This window comes from Heterodontus francisci, chromosome 3, assembly GCF_036365525.1.
Source record: "Heterodontus francisci isolate sHetFra1 chromosome 3, sHetFra1.hap1, whole genome shotgun sequence".
Taxonomy (NCBI): Eukaryota; Metazoa; Chordata; class Chondrichthyes; order Heterodontiformes; family Heterodontidae; genus Heterodontus; species Heterodontus francisci.
In genome coordinates, this window is record NC_090373.1 from 209,174,541 (window position 1) to 209,191,519 (window position 16,979).

Here is a 16,979-nt window from a genome sequence, read left to right on the forward strand (position 1 = left end):
TTCCATGACAATATGAAAGGCACAATTCAGCATAACAAAGAACAGTACAGCACAGGAACAGACCATTTGGCCCTCCAAGCCTGCGCCGATCATGATGCCTGTCTAAACTAAAACCTCCTGCACTTCCGGGGTCCGTATCCCTCTATTCCCATCCTATTCATGTATCTGCCAAGATGCCTCTTAAACGTCACGCTCGTACCTGCTTCCACCACCTCCCCCGGCAGCAAGTTCCAGGCACCCACCTCCCTCTGTGTAAAGAACTTGCCTCACACATCCCCTCTAAACTTTGCCCCTCGCACCTTAAACTTATGTCCCCTAGTAACTGACTCTTCCACCATGGGAAAAAGCTTCTGACTATCCACTCTGTCCATGCCACTCATAACTTTGTAAACCTCTATCATGTCGCCCCTCCACCTTCGTTGTTCCAGTGCAAACAATCCGAGTTTATCCAACCTCTCCTCATAGCTAATGCCCTCCAGACCAGGCAACATCCTGGTAAACCTCTTCTGTACCCTCTCCAAAGCCTCCACATCCTTCTGGTAGTGTGGCGACCAGAATTGTACGCAATATTCCAGTGTGGCCTAACTAAAGTTCTGTACAGCTGCAGCATGACTTGCCAATTTTTATACTCTATGCCCCGACCGATGAAGGCAAGCATGCCGTATGCCTTTTTGACTACCTTATCCACCTGCGTTGCCACTTTCAGTGACCTGTGGACCTGTACGCCCAGATCTCTCTGCCTGTCAATACTCCTAAGGGTTCTGCCATTTACTGTATACTTCCCACCTGCATTAGACCTTCCAAAATGCATTACCTCACATTTGTCCAGATTAAACTCCATCTGCCATTTCTCCGCCCAAGTCTCCAACCGATCTCTACCCTGCTGTATCCTCTGACAATCCTCATCACTGTCCGCAACTCCACCAACCTTTGTGTCGTCCGCAAACTTACTAATCAGACCAGCTACATTTTCCTCCAAATCATTTATATATACTACAAAGAGCAAAGGTCCCAGCACTGATCCCTGTGGAACCCCACTAGTCACATCCCTCCATTCAGAAAAGCGCCCTTCCACTGCTACCCTCTGTCGTCTATGACCGAGCCAGTTCTGTATCCATCTTGCCAGCTCCCCTCTGATCCCATGTGACTTCATCTTTTGTATCAGTCTGCCATGAGGGACCTTGTCAAAGGCTTTACTGAAGTCCATATATATAACATCCACTGCCCTTCATTCATCAATCATCTTTGTCACTTCCTCAAAAAACTCAATCAAATTAGTGAGACACGACCTCCCCTTCACAAAACCATGCTGTCTCTCGCTAATAAGTCCATTTGTTTCCAAATGGGAGTAAATCCTGTCCCGAAGAATCCATAATTTCCCTACCACTGACGTAAGGCTCACCGGCCTATAATTTCCTGGATTATCCTTGCTACCCTTCTTAAACAAAGGAACAACATTGGCTATTCTCCAGTCCTCTGGGACCTCACCTGTAGCCAATGTGGATGCAAAGATTTCTGTCAAGGACCCAGCAATACCTTCCCTTGCCTCCCTCAGTATTCTGGGGTAGATCCCATCAGGCCCTGGGGACTTATCTACCTTAATTCTTTGCAAGACACCCAACACCTCCTCCTTTTTGATAATGAGATGACTGAGACTATCGACACTCCCTTCCCTAGGCTCATCATCCACCAAGTCCTTCTCCTTGGTGAATACTGATGCAAAGTATTCATTTAGCACCTCGCCCATTTCCTCTGGCTCCACACATAGATTCCCTTCTCAGTCCTTGAGTGGGCCAACCCTTTCCCTGGTTACCCTCTTGCTCTTTATATATGTATAAAAAGCCTTGGGATTTTCCTTAATCCTGTTTGCCAATGACTTCTCATAACCCCTTTTAGCCCTCCTGACTCCTTGCTTAAGTTCCTTCCTACTGTCTTTATATTCCTCAAGGGATTCGTCTGTTCCTAGCCTTCCAACCCTTACGAATGCTTCCTTTTTCTTTTTGACGAGGCTCACAATATCCCGCGTTATCCAAGGTTCCTGAAACTTGCCAAACTTATCCTTCTTCCTCACAGGAACATGCTGGTCTTGGATTCTAATCAACTGACGTTTGAAAGACTCCCACATGTCAGATGTTGATTTACCCTCAAACAGCCGCCCCCAATCTAAATTCTTCAGTTCCTGCCTAATATTGTTATAATTAGCCTTCCCCCAATTTAGCACCTTCCCCCGAGGACTACTCTTATCCTTATCCACAAGTACCTTAAAACTTAGAAAATAGGCGACATGTTTAGGTAGAGGATCTGGATCGGCGCAGGCTTGGAGGGCCGAAGGGCCTGTTCCTGTGTTGTAATTTTCTTTGTTCTCTTGGAATTATGGTCACTGTTCCTGAAATGCACCCCTACTGAAACGTTGACCACCTGGCCGGGCTCATTCCCCAATACCAGGTCCAGTACGGTCCCATCCCTAGTTGGACTATCTACGTATTGTTTCAAGAAGCCCTCCTGGATGCTCCTTGCAAATTCTGCTCCATCCAAGCCCCTAGCACTAAGTGAGTCCCAGTCAATATAGGGGAAGTTAAAATCACCCACCACTACAACCCTGTTACTTTTACATCTTTCCAAAATCTGTCTACATATCTGCTCCTCTACCTCCCGCTGGCTGTTAGGAGGCCTGTAGTAAACCCCCAACATCGTGACTGCACCCTTCCTATTCCTGAGCTCCACCCATATTGCCTCGCTGCATGACCCCTCCGAGGTGTCCTCCCGCAGTACAGCTGTGATATCCTCCTTAACCAGTAATGCAACTCCCCCACCCCTTTTACATCCCCCTCTATCCCGTCTGAAGCTTCTAAATCCTGGAACATTTAGCTGCCAATCTTGTCCTTCCCTCAACCAAGTCTCTGTAATAGCAACAACATCATAGTTCCAAGTACTAATCCAAGCTCTAAGTTCATCTGCCTTACCTGTTATACCTCTTGCATTGAAACAAATGCACTTCAGACCACCAGTCCCGCTGTTCTCCGCAACATCTCCCTGCCTGCTCTTCCTCTTAGTCTTACTGGCCTTATTTACTAGTTCCCCTTCATTTATTTCACTTGCTGTCCTACTGCTCTGGTTCCCACCCCCCCCCCCCCCCCCCGCCACACTAGTTTAAACCCTCCCGAGTGACGCTAGCAAGCCTCGCAGCCAGGATATTTGTGCCCCTCCAGTTTAGATGCAACCCGTCCTTCTTGTACAGGTCCCATCTGTCCCTGAAGAGATCCCAATGGTCCAGATATCTGAAACCCTCCCTTCTACACCAGCTGTTCAACCACGTGTTTAGCTGCACTATCTTCCTATTTCCAGCCTCACTGGCACGTGGCACAGGGAGTAATCCCGAGATTACAACCCTAGAGGTCCTGTTTTTTAACTTTCTACCTAACCCCCTAAACTCCCCCTGCAGGACCTCATCACTCTTCCTGCCTATGTCGTTGGTACCGATGTGTACCACAACCTCTGGCTGTTCACCCTCCCGCTTCAGAATGCCCCCTGTCCGTTCAGAGACATCCTTGACCCTGGCATCAGGGAGGCAACATACCATCCTGGAGTCTCTTTCACGTCCACAGAAGCACCTATCTGTGCCCCTGACTATAGAGCCCCCTATAACTGTTGCTCTTCTGTGCTTTGTCCCTCCCTGCTGAACAACAGTGCCAGCCGTGGTGCCACTGCTCTGGCTGCTGCTGTTTTCCCCTGATAGGCCATCCCCCCCAACAGTATCCAAAACGGTATACTTGTTAGAGAGGGGGATAGCCACAGGGGATTCCTGCACTGACTGCCTGCCCCTTCTAGCAGTCACCCATCTATCTGCCTGCACCTTGGGTGTAACCACTTCTCTAAAACTCCTGTCTATGACACTTTCTGCCATCTGCATGCTCTTAAGTGCATCCAGTTGTCGCTCCAACCGATCCATGCGGTCTAAGTAGCCTTGGTGCATTGCTGCAGTGCATCTTATAGATGGTACACACTGCTGCCACTGTGCGTCGGTGGTGGAGGGAGTGAATGTTTGTAGATGGAGTGCTAATCAAGCAGGCTGCTTTGTCCTGGATGGTGTTGAGCTTCTTGAGTGTTGTTGGAGCTGCACCCATCCAGGCAAGTGGAGAGTATTCCTTCACACTCCTGACTTGTCCCTTGTAGATGGTGGACAGGCTTTGGGGAGTCAGGAGGGGAGTTACTCGCCTCTGGATTCCTAGCCTCTGACCTGCTCTTGTAGCCACGGTATTTATATGGCTACTCCAGTTCAGTTTCTAGTCAATGGTAGCCCCTAGGATGTTGAGAGTGGGGGATTCAGCGATGGTAATGCCGTTGAATGTCAAGGGGAGATGGTTAGATTCTCTCTTGTCTGAATTGCCCGGCACTTGTGTGGCGCAAATGATACTTGCCATTTATCAGCCCAAGCCTGGATATTGTCCAGGTCGTGCTGCATTTCTACACGGACTGCTTCAGTATCTGAGGAGTCACGAATGGTGCTGAACATTGTGCAATCATCAGCGAACATCCCCACTTCTGACCTTATGATTGAAGGAAGGTCATTGATGAAGCAGCTGAAGATGGTTGGGCCTAGGACACTACCCTGAGGAACTCCTGCAGTGATGTCCTGGAGCTCAGATGATTGACTTCCAACAACCACAACCATCTTCCTTTGCGTTAGATATGACTCCAACCCGCGGAGGGTTTTCCCCCTGATTCCCATTGACCTCAGTTTTGCTAGGGCTCCTTGATGCCATACTCGGTCAAATGCTGCCTTGATGTCAAGGGCAGTCACCCTCCTCTCACCTCTGGAGTTCAGCTCTTTTGTCCATGTTTGAACCAAGGCTGTAATGAGTGGCCCTGGCAGAACCCAAACTGAGCATCACTGAGTAGGTTATGGCTAAGCAAGTGCCGCTTGATGGCACTGTTGATGACACCTTCCATCACTTTACTGATGATTGAGAGTAGGCTGATGGGGCGGTAATTGGCCGGGTTGGACTTGTCCTGCCTTTTGTGTACAGGACATACCTGGGCAATTTTCCACATTGCCGGGTAGATGCCTGTGTTGTAGCTGTACTGGAACAGCTTGGCTAGGGGCACGGCAAGTTCTGGAGCACAGGTCTTCAGTACTATTGCCGGAATATTGTCAGGGCCCATAGGTTTTGCAGTATCCAGTGCATTCAGTCGTTTCTTGATATCACGCGGAGTGAATCGAATTGGCTGAAGTCTGGCATCTGTGATGCTGGGGACTTCAGGAGGAGGCCGAGATAGATCATCAACTCGGCACTTCTAGCTGCGGATGGATGCAAATGCTTCAGCCTTGTCTTTTGCACGGATGTGCTGGGCTCCCCCATCGTTGAGGATGGGGATATTTGTGGAGCCTCCTCCTCCTGTTAATTGTTTAATTGTCCACCGCCATTCCTGACTGGATGTGGCAGGACTGCAGACCTTAGATCAGATCCATCGGTTGTGGGATCGCTTAGCCATGTCTATTGCACGCTGCTTCTGCTGTTTGGCAGCCAAGTCGTCCAGTGGTGTTGATTCACCAGGTTGACACTTCATTTTTAGGTATGGCTGGTGCTGCTCCTGGCATGCCCTCCTGCCCTCTTCAATGAACCAGGTTTGCTCCCCCGGCTTGACGGTAATGGTAGAGTGCAGGATATGCCGGGCCATGAGGTTACAGATTGTTGTTGAATACAATTCTGCTGCTGCTGATGGTCCACAGCGCCTCACGGATGCCCAGTTTTGCTTTGCTAGATCTGTTCAAAATCTATCCCATTTAGCACGATGGTAGTGCCACACAACACAATGGTGGGTATCCTCAATGTGAAGATGAGACCGCGTCTCCACAAGGACTGTGCGGTGGTCTCTCCTACCAACACTGTCATCGACAGATTCATCTACAACAGGTAGATTGGACGAGGCCATGTTCTTTGGGAACTGGGCTGACGGAACCTTTGTTCCCTTCACCATCAGGTCAGACTACCTGAAGGTGCTGGGGATATGGTTTGGAGGGGCCGAGGCGTGTGCCAAAAACTGGGACGAGTGTATGGCCATGGTAAAACATAAATTGAGCATGTGGGAGCAGCCTTCTCTCTCCATTGTGGTTAAGAACCTGGTTATCAGGTGCAAGGCGCTCATGTCGTTGCTGTACGTGGCGCAGGTCTGGCCCATACCCCAGTCCTGCGCCGTGGCTGTCACCCAAGCCATCTTTTGCTTTATCTGGAGATCACAAATGGACCATGTCCGCAGGGACATGATGTTCAAACCTCTAGATGAAGGGGAAAAAACGTACCCAATGTCGTCCTCATCCTGATGGTCACTTTTGTGTGCAGCTGCATCAAGCTGTTCAAGGAACCCCGGTACGCAAACACCAGTTGTCGCTGCGTGCTGAGGTTCTATCTGTCCCCAGTGTTGCGAAGGATGGGTCTGGCCACATTGCCGCAGAATACTCTATTCAGTTGGACCGTGCTGTACCACCTATCCTTCGTGGAAAAGTTTATGCAGAAACATACCTTTGATCACCAATCCATCAGGCAGTGGTTTGCACTGAATGTCCTCAAGGCCCTTTGGGAAAAGGAGATGGTGGATCCTGTCGGATGGTTCCCCGAGCAGACTGTCAGTCATTTGGCAGAATGCCTCATCGCCAGAACTTTCAAACAAGCACCAAGACGTAGCTTGGCTGGTGGTGAGAAGAGCCCTCCCTATCACATAGTTCCTGCATGCCCAGAGTCTCACCGCCTTCGCCCACTGCCCTCAAGGCGGCTGTGGTGGGGAAGAGATTATTGCCCAGCGCCTTCTGGAATATGCCTTTGCAAAGTAGGTGTGGAAAGAGATGCTGTGGTTTATGCCGAGATTCATCCCGAACAGCTCTGTAACACAGGAGTCTGTGCTCTACGGTCTGTACCCAGGGATGTGTGCCGAGACAAACATCAACTGTTGCTGGAGGACCATCAGCTCGGTGAAGGACACACTTAGTCTGCCCAAAACTTGCTGGTCTTCCAGAGCAAAGAGTTGTCCACAACCGAGTGTTGCAGACTGGCACATTCTAAGGCCCAGGACTACGTTCTGAGGGAAACACTAAAGCTTGGGGCAGCCGCTGCAAAGGCTCATTGGGGAAAGGCAACTGTGTAAGGTCCTCCGGCCATAGTGAACTGAGGGGCTGGAACCTGTGTAAAACCTCTCTGGCTGTATGCACCAAAATGTTTTTTACGATGTAAAGCCAATGTACATTGCATTTAAAATGGAACGGCAAGAATTGTGAGGCACTTCATGTTTCTGTATCGAGGAAATCGGATCTCTATTGTACTTTACAAAATGTGAATTTTAAACTGTTTTGCAAATTTTTATGAATAAAGTATATTTTTGGAAAGAAAAGATTGGTGAGGATGAGGTCATGTTTTTCCCTCTTGGTTCCCTTGCCAGCTGCCGCAGACCCACTCTAGCAACTATGTCCTTTAGGACTCGACCAGCTCAGTCAATAGTGGTGCTACCGAGCCACTCTTGGTGATGGACCCCCACCCAGAGTACATTCTGTGCCCTTGCCACCCTCAGTGCTTCCTCCAAGTGGTGTTCATCATGGAGGAGCACTGATTCATCAGCCAAGGGTGGGGCGGTAGGTGGTAATTAGGAGGAGGTTTCCTTGCTCATGTTTGACCTGATGCCATGAAACTCCGGAGCCAATGTCGAAGACTCCCAGAACAACTCCCTCCCACTGTATACCACTGTGCCACCATCTCTGCTGGGTCTGTCCTGCTGGTAGGACGGGGCACAACCGGTGATGGTGATGGCAGTGTCTGGGACATTGTCTGGAAGGTATGATTTCATGAGTATGACTATGTCAGGCTGTTGCTTGTCTCATCTGTGGGACAGCTCTCCCAACTTTGGCACAAGCCCCCAGATGTTAGTAAGGAGGACTTTGCAGGGTTGACAGGGCTGAGTTTGCCCTGCTCATTTCCAGTGCCTAGGAGGATGCTGGGTGGTCCGTCTGGTTTCATTTCTTTTCTTAGACTTTGTAGCGTTTTGATACAACTGAATGGCTTGCTCGTCCAGTGACCTTACCACTACACCATCGCTTACCCACACCAATGGACTGCAGCGGTTCAAGAAAGCAGTTCGCCGCCCCTTCTCAAGGGCAATTCGGGATGGGCAACAAATGCTGGCCTTGCCAGCGATGCCCACATCCTATGAAACAAATATAAAAAGACTGGAGAAGCTGGGATTGTTCAGAGAGGTTTAATGGAGATTTATTAGAGATGTTTAAAATTTTGAAGGGTTTTAATAGAGCAAATAGGGAAAGACTTTCCACAGGCATGAATCAATAACCAGAGGATGCAGATTTAAGATAATTGGCATAAGAAGTAGGGGGAGATGAACAGAATATTTTTTTGCAGCAAGCTTTATGTTCTAGAATGCAATGCAGCAAAGGGTGGCGGGAGCAAAATCATCTTTAACTTTCAGAAGGGAATTGAATATACTTGGAAAAGCGAAATCCGCAGTGCTATGGGGAAAGAGCTGGGTAGTGGGACTAATTGGATAGTTCTATCAGAGAGCTGGCACAGGCATGGTGGCCTCCTGTGCTTTAAGATTCTGTGTTATGGTACAGAATGAGTAAAATGCAAAGGAAGCAGACTCTGCACTACCCCATTGAATACACCATCAAGTAAAGCACGAGTTTGAGATGGAATGAAGCTCTATTTATTCTACCCTAACATATCTTCCTCACAAAGGCAATCGACACCTTGCAAAGAGTTGAGAGTAGATTTGTACTGTGGACATACACTCACTAAAGGGGGGTTTGAGATGTGTCCCATAATTCACATAGGTGTCTGAAGAAGCAAGGAAATACTTCTACTCCAGCAATCTTGGCTAGATTCAAACTCTAGTCCAGGAGGCCAAAGGTCAGTGCTCTGACACTGTAGCAGGCATTAAAAAAAAAAGTCTGTCTAGTTGCCTTTTTGATAGACGTTAAGCCTTGCTGGCTAGTCAGTTCAAAGCTAAGTCAATTAATCTTAGCTTGGAACAAAGTTCGGAGACCAAAATTAGTGCCCAGGGCTTGAAGAGATTTCAGCTGGGATGATGCACTGATCACTATCCAGCAGCTCCTGGAATGTGTGTGTAGGACATCAGATGAGAACAGGATTGGTTATGATACTTTTATGTCCAAATTGCCTGCCCCATCATTGTACGTGGGTTCACACATGAAAAATGCCACTGCACTAGTGGACTTGTCTGCATCTCTAGAACAACAATTATTTGCATTTAATGCAATTAAGTGCCTTTAATGTTGTATACTGCCCCAAAGGGCAGCAAGTAAACAGCTTCAAGAAGAAAAACTTACTGGGTGCAAATCAAACAACATAAAAATGTATTAATAAGTCCAGCTTTGGGGAGAAATGGATAAAATTGTACTAAAACATGCTGTCCTCTTTTTTTCCACAGCAATCAGACAGGAACTGAGCAAGTCCAACAATGCATAGACAACGTGCTGAATGGAACTGATCCTTTGATTAAGATGTGATGACTAATGACAGTGAGAGGGTGATGAGAAAATGACAAAGACATCCAGCAAACAAGGGTAGGGCAGGAGGAATGAAGGAAAGCTCTCCCACGTGCTGCAGTAGGAGATTTTGCGGGCAGCCTCATCACACCATCGTGCTTTTCCTTTTTTTCCCCCCCTCACTGCTTGCCGCTTTTTCTGACTTTGTTCTTGGAGGAAGAGAGTCTTCTTACTGTAATATTATGCAAAGATTCTTATAAGTCCGTTGAAACCGAATCACAGTGTGCTGAAAAGTCGCATAAATTGAAAGAAAAATTTGCACAACAATTGTGTTTCTTTTGGTTTTTCCTCTAGGAGGTGAGTTATAGTTTGAGCACAAATCTTGGAGACAACTAACTATAGAGCAGTTTGTGCTGCACTTCCCAGGCGTGTGAGCGTGCCTGAGTTGCATTGGTGCAGTTTATACACATAGGAGGATGCATTGAGTGTACAAGCCTGGCAGAGTGATAATGTGCTCTATAGTGAGGATGTCCTGGAATTATCTGTTTTTTTTAATATTAAAAGCAATGGCAGTTCACAGGGTTTAAGGATACAGAGATGCCTTCTTTAGTTTATTATTGTGATAATGCTTTACCAAATCAAAGACTTGTCTGTCAATCCAATCAATAATGTAAGTTATTTGTGCAGTGTCTGTAAATTGTTTTTTCCCTGATTTTGTGCATGTTGAGATGTAATCCTTTTTATATATCAAAATCGACTGTAAACTGGTATTTTATCCCATTTTACCTGAGCAATACTCAGTCATGTTAATTTGCCGTCCAGTTGCCTTTTTAAATGTTAGGAGGGGGAAGGAGTTGGGACTGAGCAGTCAGACAACCATGTGGCTCACATCTCTATATTCTGATAAACATGGTACAACTCTACACACATTTAGGTTTTCCTTCCAGATATCAATAAGTATTTGTTATTAGTGGAAAAGAAACCCTTTCTGAATGTATATTGTTCATTTACTCATGTTTGACCAAGCGGATGTGACCCAAAGCAAAGATGTCAGGGTGTTGAAGTAGTAAGGGTGCCAATATAGGGATCCCTTCATTTCTCTCCATCGGGTGGTCCTGAGTCTTGGCCTCCTTTGTAGCTACAAATTCAAACAGCGACATTCTTACCATGTCACTTAAGCTGCCTGCTGCTAAGATGGAGCATCTTGTCTCTGTGGGATATTTCATCCAGCATTTAGAGACTATCTGAAGCAGATGGGTTTGATGGCAGGCACCTGGGATCTCAAATGCTCCATTATTTGAGTTGGTCAGCTGGCTTTGACTTATCATTTAGTTTTTCTGGAGCCAAAATCCTGGGTGGTGCAGTTACAAGTTCATCAGATTTCTGTGGGGATGGGATGGGATGGGGTGGGCAGAGCATGACAGAGAAATGTAATACAAATTAACTGGTCTCTGCCCCAGTAAAGCCAATGAGTAGGGATGAGTCATAAGTCTTCCACCAAACCCCCATATCTGCAGATAGCTTTGGAGATATGTTTGGAGGTATTTCTGGGCTGCCGTAGGAATTCTGGTCCACACATCATCCTGGACCCAATGGAAGCCATGCCTGCTGAGGGTGAGCACTGGTTTTTTCCTGGCTCTCTTGCAAAGACCCCAATTGACAAACAAATTGATCCCAAAAGGCATTGATTACTTCTTATAGCCTGGCTTTGTTTCCCTTTGGGGAGGAAAGTGTCTTTTTAAACTTCAATCTTTAGCCGGATACAGGCCTCCAGTTTTCCCAGTTGGAGTGGCAGGGTGCCGCTCTGATATTCTGTCACTTCTTTGAGGTGGGAGCCTCTACAGGTACATGCCACCAATTCCAACTATTTAAATTGTAATAGTCCCTGCTATCTGGGATGGTGCCAACTCCAGAGCACAGCTGCAGCTGACAGTGGAGCAGGGATCTGGAATTTCAGGTCCTGTATGTTTAGTAACTACTTGAAACTGGACATTTTTCCACTGTAGACACCCATTAACACGTTGGCTTGCTCCAGCTCCACTTATCTCTAGTAATCTGCTATCACTTATGTACCATGTGGCTGATTTCCATTACTGGAATCTATTTGCTAAATGATAGGATTGCCGTTTAACAAGCAGAATTGCTTCAGGGACACTCATAGTCATCCAAATAAAATTCATTTTCCTCACCTACTGTGGAAATTGTGAACAGGGTGCTTAAATATTGTTTATGTTTTATGTCCTTCAGTGAGATTGCTGCTTTTTGGCCTGTCCCAAATTGAAATCTACGGTCTTGAGCCAAAAGCTTTTGGTTAAATATGTCAATGTGCTTTAAAATTATCAGTTCAAAAAAGTGAATGTCAAATAATTTCTGAAACAAAATTGCATAAACATCAATAGAAATAGTTTATCAAGTCTTTGGTTTGAGGGCCACCTAATGAGCCTATGATCATTGATGTATCAATAAAAGTCACCAATGTGGCTCCCAGCCCTAGCCAGCTGTTGAATTGTGGGGGGTGGGTGGGGGAGTAGTTGTATCTGTCATCTAGGTTATGTTGAACTCGTGGGATCCGATGAAAGTTCTACAAAATTAAACTGTTGGGTAGGAGATAATGAAAGGTTGCCATAGGAAAGCTAAGTGATTGTTTTCTTACTACCTTGTCAGCTTGATCATTAACTACTTCTTTACAAAGTGATCATGGAGGTTTTTTCACTGTGATCTTCAGATGGATAAAAGCATACTGTCAGAACAAAAATCGTCACAAGCACTGATATTTTTTAGTGTAAGCAACGTTTAATTTTTTTGTAGGGTGATTTTTTTTCTTTTGAGATATTCATTGCTTCTTTTTGCTTGGTTCATCTCCAAATACTCAAACAGGTCAAGGATATTTAGAAGAATATCAAGGGCGGGTGGCGAGGTTGGTCATCTTCCTTGAATAGTTTCCTCTTTGCCCTAACCACTGAAAAGGAGGTGCTTGGCCTCTGCATGTTATCTACCCACAACTGGGACCAGTAACACTCTGCAGAGGAGGATCTTGGCCACAATCATAAGTGAGAACTGTCACATAGCGGATATAGCACACAGAAACCTCTAACATTTAATGTGTAGAGTGTGAACTGACTCCTTCACCAGATGATGTGCAACACTTGTTCCACTGGTTAAAAATATATTGGCAATTCCACACTACTAAGTTATCTAGTCTTCCCCACTTGTGGAAAGAATGCTGTAGCCTGAAGTTCCCAATTAGTATTTCCAAGGGGCAAGCATCCAGACATGGGTACTTGCTCAGTTTTAGTGTCAGCCATCTAAGATGTACTTCCAAGTCATTAGTGAAACTGGAAAACTTGATAAGTTTTCTATGGGTTGGCTGAAATTAGGGCTCCTTTTGTTGAGGAATTGTGGGTGTAGCTGCACATTGTGAGAGCAGGACCATTGTATACTAACCATCAGACTTTTCTGTATAGAAAACTTTTTCCACAATAGTTCTATGTTATATTTGGGTGGAGTTCTTTTTAACAAGAAAATCATGATGCTGGGTGGCTGAAGTAAGTTGGAATGTAGTTTGTTGTCTTCCACATCTGTCTCCTCCCATGTCAACATTGTCAGCTGATGTCAATTGTGCGCCTGACAAGACTGCAGCTGGATCCTGATATATGTACAATTACTTGGAGAAATATTCTGCTGAATAAGGTCTGTGCTATCCTGTTTTGATATTAGGATGGTGTATTAAGGTATTCAGAGTGTTATCCAGGCCTTATTCCGAGGTGTAAATTTATTGGATTAACATACCATACAGTCTTTAAAAAGTACTAATTTTAACAGTCTAAACTTAATTTACTTGAATCTCTTGTTCATGTATTTGGTGGATGAAAATGAACAGTTGGGCAACAGGACAGACAAAAAATTGCCAACAAAAAATTGGCTATTAGTGGAAGTAGTATTTTCCCATCTTTTATGCTTGGAAAATTTGTTTTATCCTTTGAGATAGGTTTTTTGATGGTCTTTATTTTGAGAATCTGCTGCTCATCTTCAGTTCAAAAAAAGTTGACAAAACTTCAGTCATTTTTTAAAATCTTCTCATGGTGAGTAAGGGACTGGCCAAACCTCTACAACCAGTGTTCAAATACCCTTATCAAAATTTTAACTATAGATTTCATTAAAATCTACTTTTTCCCAGTAATGCAAATGAAGTATAACTGAGGAAATGAGAAATATAAAGATGTAATCTTTGTGCTGGAGGGAGGTAAATAGTGTCAAAGTCCTGAACCTCAGTTACCTGGGAATTATAGGCTGTTTGGCCAAACGACTGTTGGTACTCATCTTTCACTTGAGCAGCGGTCTTAATCCCATGTGTTCACTTCAGTAGTACATCCCACAGCCTCTCAATGATTAAAAAAAAACATTTTCTTGCTCTTTGTCCAAGATCTCAAAGGAGATGTAAGACTCTGTGGGATCTCAACAAAATGTAATGATGGGCTGCTGCTCAGCATGTGGCACACTTGCTTTCTTTCCCTGTTGCATTTCTTTTTTTACTATCCCCAGTTGTTTCTGCCATTGAAACAAATGGAAGCAGAGTTTTCCCAAACTGCTCAGTGGGACTGAAACCCATCTGTAATTGGCATAGTTTAAGCAGTAGTTTCACATTTACAGCTCAGTATGGGTAGCTCTGCCACCATTAGAATGAAAATGATATCTTTTGCAATAGTGGAATAGAAGCTTTTTAAGTTGGAATGTGTTCCAGCCCATGCTCAACATTACCCAAGCTATCTGCCTCCACACTGTGACAATGGGAATATTACTCTCTCATGGCACTATCAGGGGTGAATTTCCCCTTCTTTGCCGTCATTGGATGAGGCTTACGGAAAGTGCATTTCAGATCTGTCAAAAATTAAAATAACAGTTCTGTGATGAAATATACAACAAATTATAATTACAGTTTAAAACCTGTGTGTGAAAATCAAAGCTTACCTGTACAGAGATACAAATCTTAAATTGTGGGAAATTTGGATTACAAAATATTAGCAAATGGATACTACTGAATACCTTGGTAGTTTAATTCTGTTTTAAAAGTTGAGACTTGTTCAACAGCAGCCTTGTTTTGCTGTGTTAGGAACTAACTTGGACCTGAGCAATTTACCATATGGGAGTATAACCTAAATGTTCAAAATCTTGAATGTTATTTTTGGGGAAGCAGTATATGCAATACCCCTCAACCCTTAGCCATCACATTTGACACATTATGAAAGGGAACTTCCAAGGTCTTTCCTAACATTTGAATATGGACTGTCCCCAATGTCTTGATCCCCTCAGGATTCTCACAATAAATACTCTTGAGCTTTGTAAGAACACTCCCAGCGTTCAATCCTCTAAATTTCCTAAGGGCAGTTGCACTGACTTTGATACTTTTTGTTTGAGTGACATAAATTGGCCTTTACAAGATTGGGGAATGTTGTGGATTTAAGATACTGCATCTGCCTATGTTTAAAAGGTGCGTCTTGATTACAAAAGCCTTCAGGAGAACTGCCACTTGTGCAATAATTTGCGAGTCCAAATTATTAGCATATTAATTATGCTAGTTTCATGAGGGTTTTTTAAAAAAAAGCAAAATGAAATGCAGTGAAAATAGTACCGCAAATTTTCTGCAGTATTTACATTTACATCCACAGAACAGGCATAAATAAAACAGTTGACCAAATGAGTATATGTTCATAGAAGGTCGCAGTCAAGGATTAAAGTCAGAACGGTTCTTTTTTCCATCCCAAGTCCTGTAGAGTAACAGGTTGGGGAAGTGAAGACAATTATTTCTCAATAAATTGTGTTTCAAACAAGCTTTAAATGTTTGCCTGACTCCAGCTTTGTACCATGGTGACAAATGGGATTTAGCATACCCCACAGTAAGTAACAAATATGGTATTAAAAGTTCATCAGCTCAGTGCCAGAAATGCTGTGGAAAGGATTATTCTTCTTGATCTATCTCTTGTAATTAAATGAAATGAACGTCCATATTAAAAGTAAAGTGCTGGTGCTGGAACCTGGCTTGAGCCCTTCTATCATGATAAAATGTTCAGTTTATACTAGCAAGTATTGTGTTTTTTAAGTTGTATTTTGCTTTTAGATGTTGTGCAGGTCAATGTATTTTTTTAAAAGAAGTACAGGCCACCAGAGATGAGAATAGCCCTTGACAGATTCCACCTTTTCTCTCTGGGTAGTGCTGAATTTCCACCTCTGATGAAATGTTCTACTAAACTAGTGAGAGTTATATGGTGGAGGAAATCATCAATCAACTGTGGGACTGAGGCAGTCACAAGCTGTCCAACTCCGACATTCTAGGGCAGCACTGCTGATACCAGACTTGGCAGTGAAAGTTGAGATGCAGTCCTATCTCCGCTACAAAACTGGAGCTCACTATAGCAAAGAGGCCATCAGGTACATTTAAATTGCAGGGCTATGGCAGGGTCATCTACAGGTAGCATAAACATGGAGAGCGAATTACCTTGATTAAATTAGTTCTAATTATGCAGTATAAACTAGTTTTATGTCTCCAGATGTTGACTGCTCGCTATTCCTCATCTCTAATATAATTGGGATTTGTTTGGGACGATTTTTATTTTTTTGGTTGCCAAATTTATTTGCACAGACTTCTATTGGTAACTGTCTTGTTAGAAGAGCTTAAGAACTTTTTTCTTTTTCTGGTGGAATGAACAAAATTTATCAAAGGATTTGTCAAAATGTCATGCTTCTAAATCAATCCTTTAGATTTGCAATTTGTTGCTATTCTGTTTCTATCACGTTATGTTACATTTAAAAATTTCTTACATGCTAATTTTTTGAGCGAATGGAATAAAAATCAAAGATCTTCTTGACCATGTGTTTCTGTTGACTGGTGTGTGTATTTGTTGTGCTATTAAATATATGAACAGATTTCCTACAGAGTTTATTTTATAGATCCAGTCACGTATGCAACTTGTGCACTGTTGTATAATTATTGAATTTAATTTCCTAACTTGCCACAGTGGCACTTGACCTCAGGATCCCCAGGTTGGTGGTTAACAGAGGAGCTCTGCTCTAATGCAGGAACCATTTGGTACAAAAGTAGCACAGCAGTAGTGAAACATTATGGGGCAGCAGTAAGAAATTAGGTGCAGAAGGGATTAGGGAGACTGATGCCTTGCAGAGGTTCACCAAGTCAGTCTCATGGGTGAGGAAAGTTATGTCTCAGTTTTGAAGTCTGGGAGAGGTTGTTGGTAGCATCAAGTCTAGGAAAAGATACCTGGAGGGCCAAAGTCTGGGAAAAAGGGCTGGGGGTGAGGTGTGTGAAGGTTTGGGAAATGTTACTTGGGGAAGTCAAGACTCTTGATGACATGACTGCAGAGTCTAAGACAACAATAAGCTACCTAACAGATTTGTCACAAGTTCGGTCCTCACTCTGTGACGAATTAACAAATCTCATTGAAGAGTAGCACTACGAGTAGCT

At 44.3% G+C, this 16,979-nt stretch overlaps 1 protein-coding gene across 2 annotated transcripts in view; it reads left to right on the forward strand.

Annotated features, from left to right (window-relative positions):
* enah (ENAH actin regulator) overlaps positions 1 to 16,401 on the forward strand; it is a 618,517-nt gene extending 602,116 nt beyond the window's left edge. For both annotated transcript variants that reach the window (XM_068028274.1, XM_068028275.1), the window contains exon 14: positions 9,448 to 16,401. In XM_068028274.1, coding sequence (XP_067884375.1) covers positions 9,448 to 9,485 — 38 coding nt within the window. In that variant the 3' untranslated portion in view covers positions 9,486 to 16,401. The remainder of the gene's footprint in view (positions 1 to 9,447) is intronic.
* Positions 16,402 to 16,979: the final 578 nt, after the last annotated feature.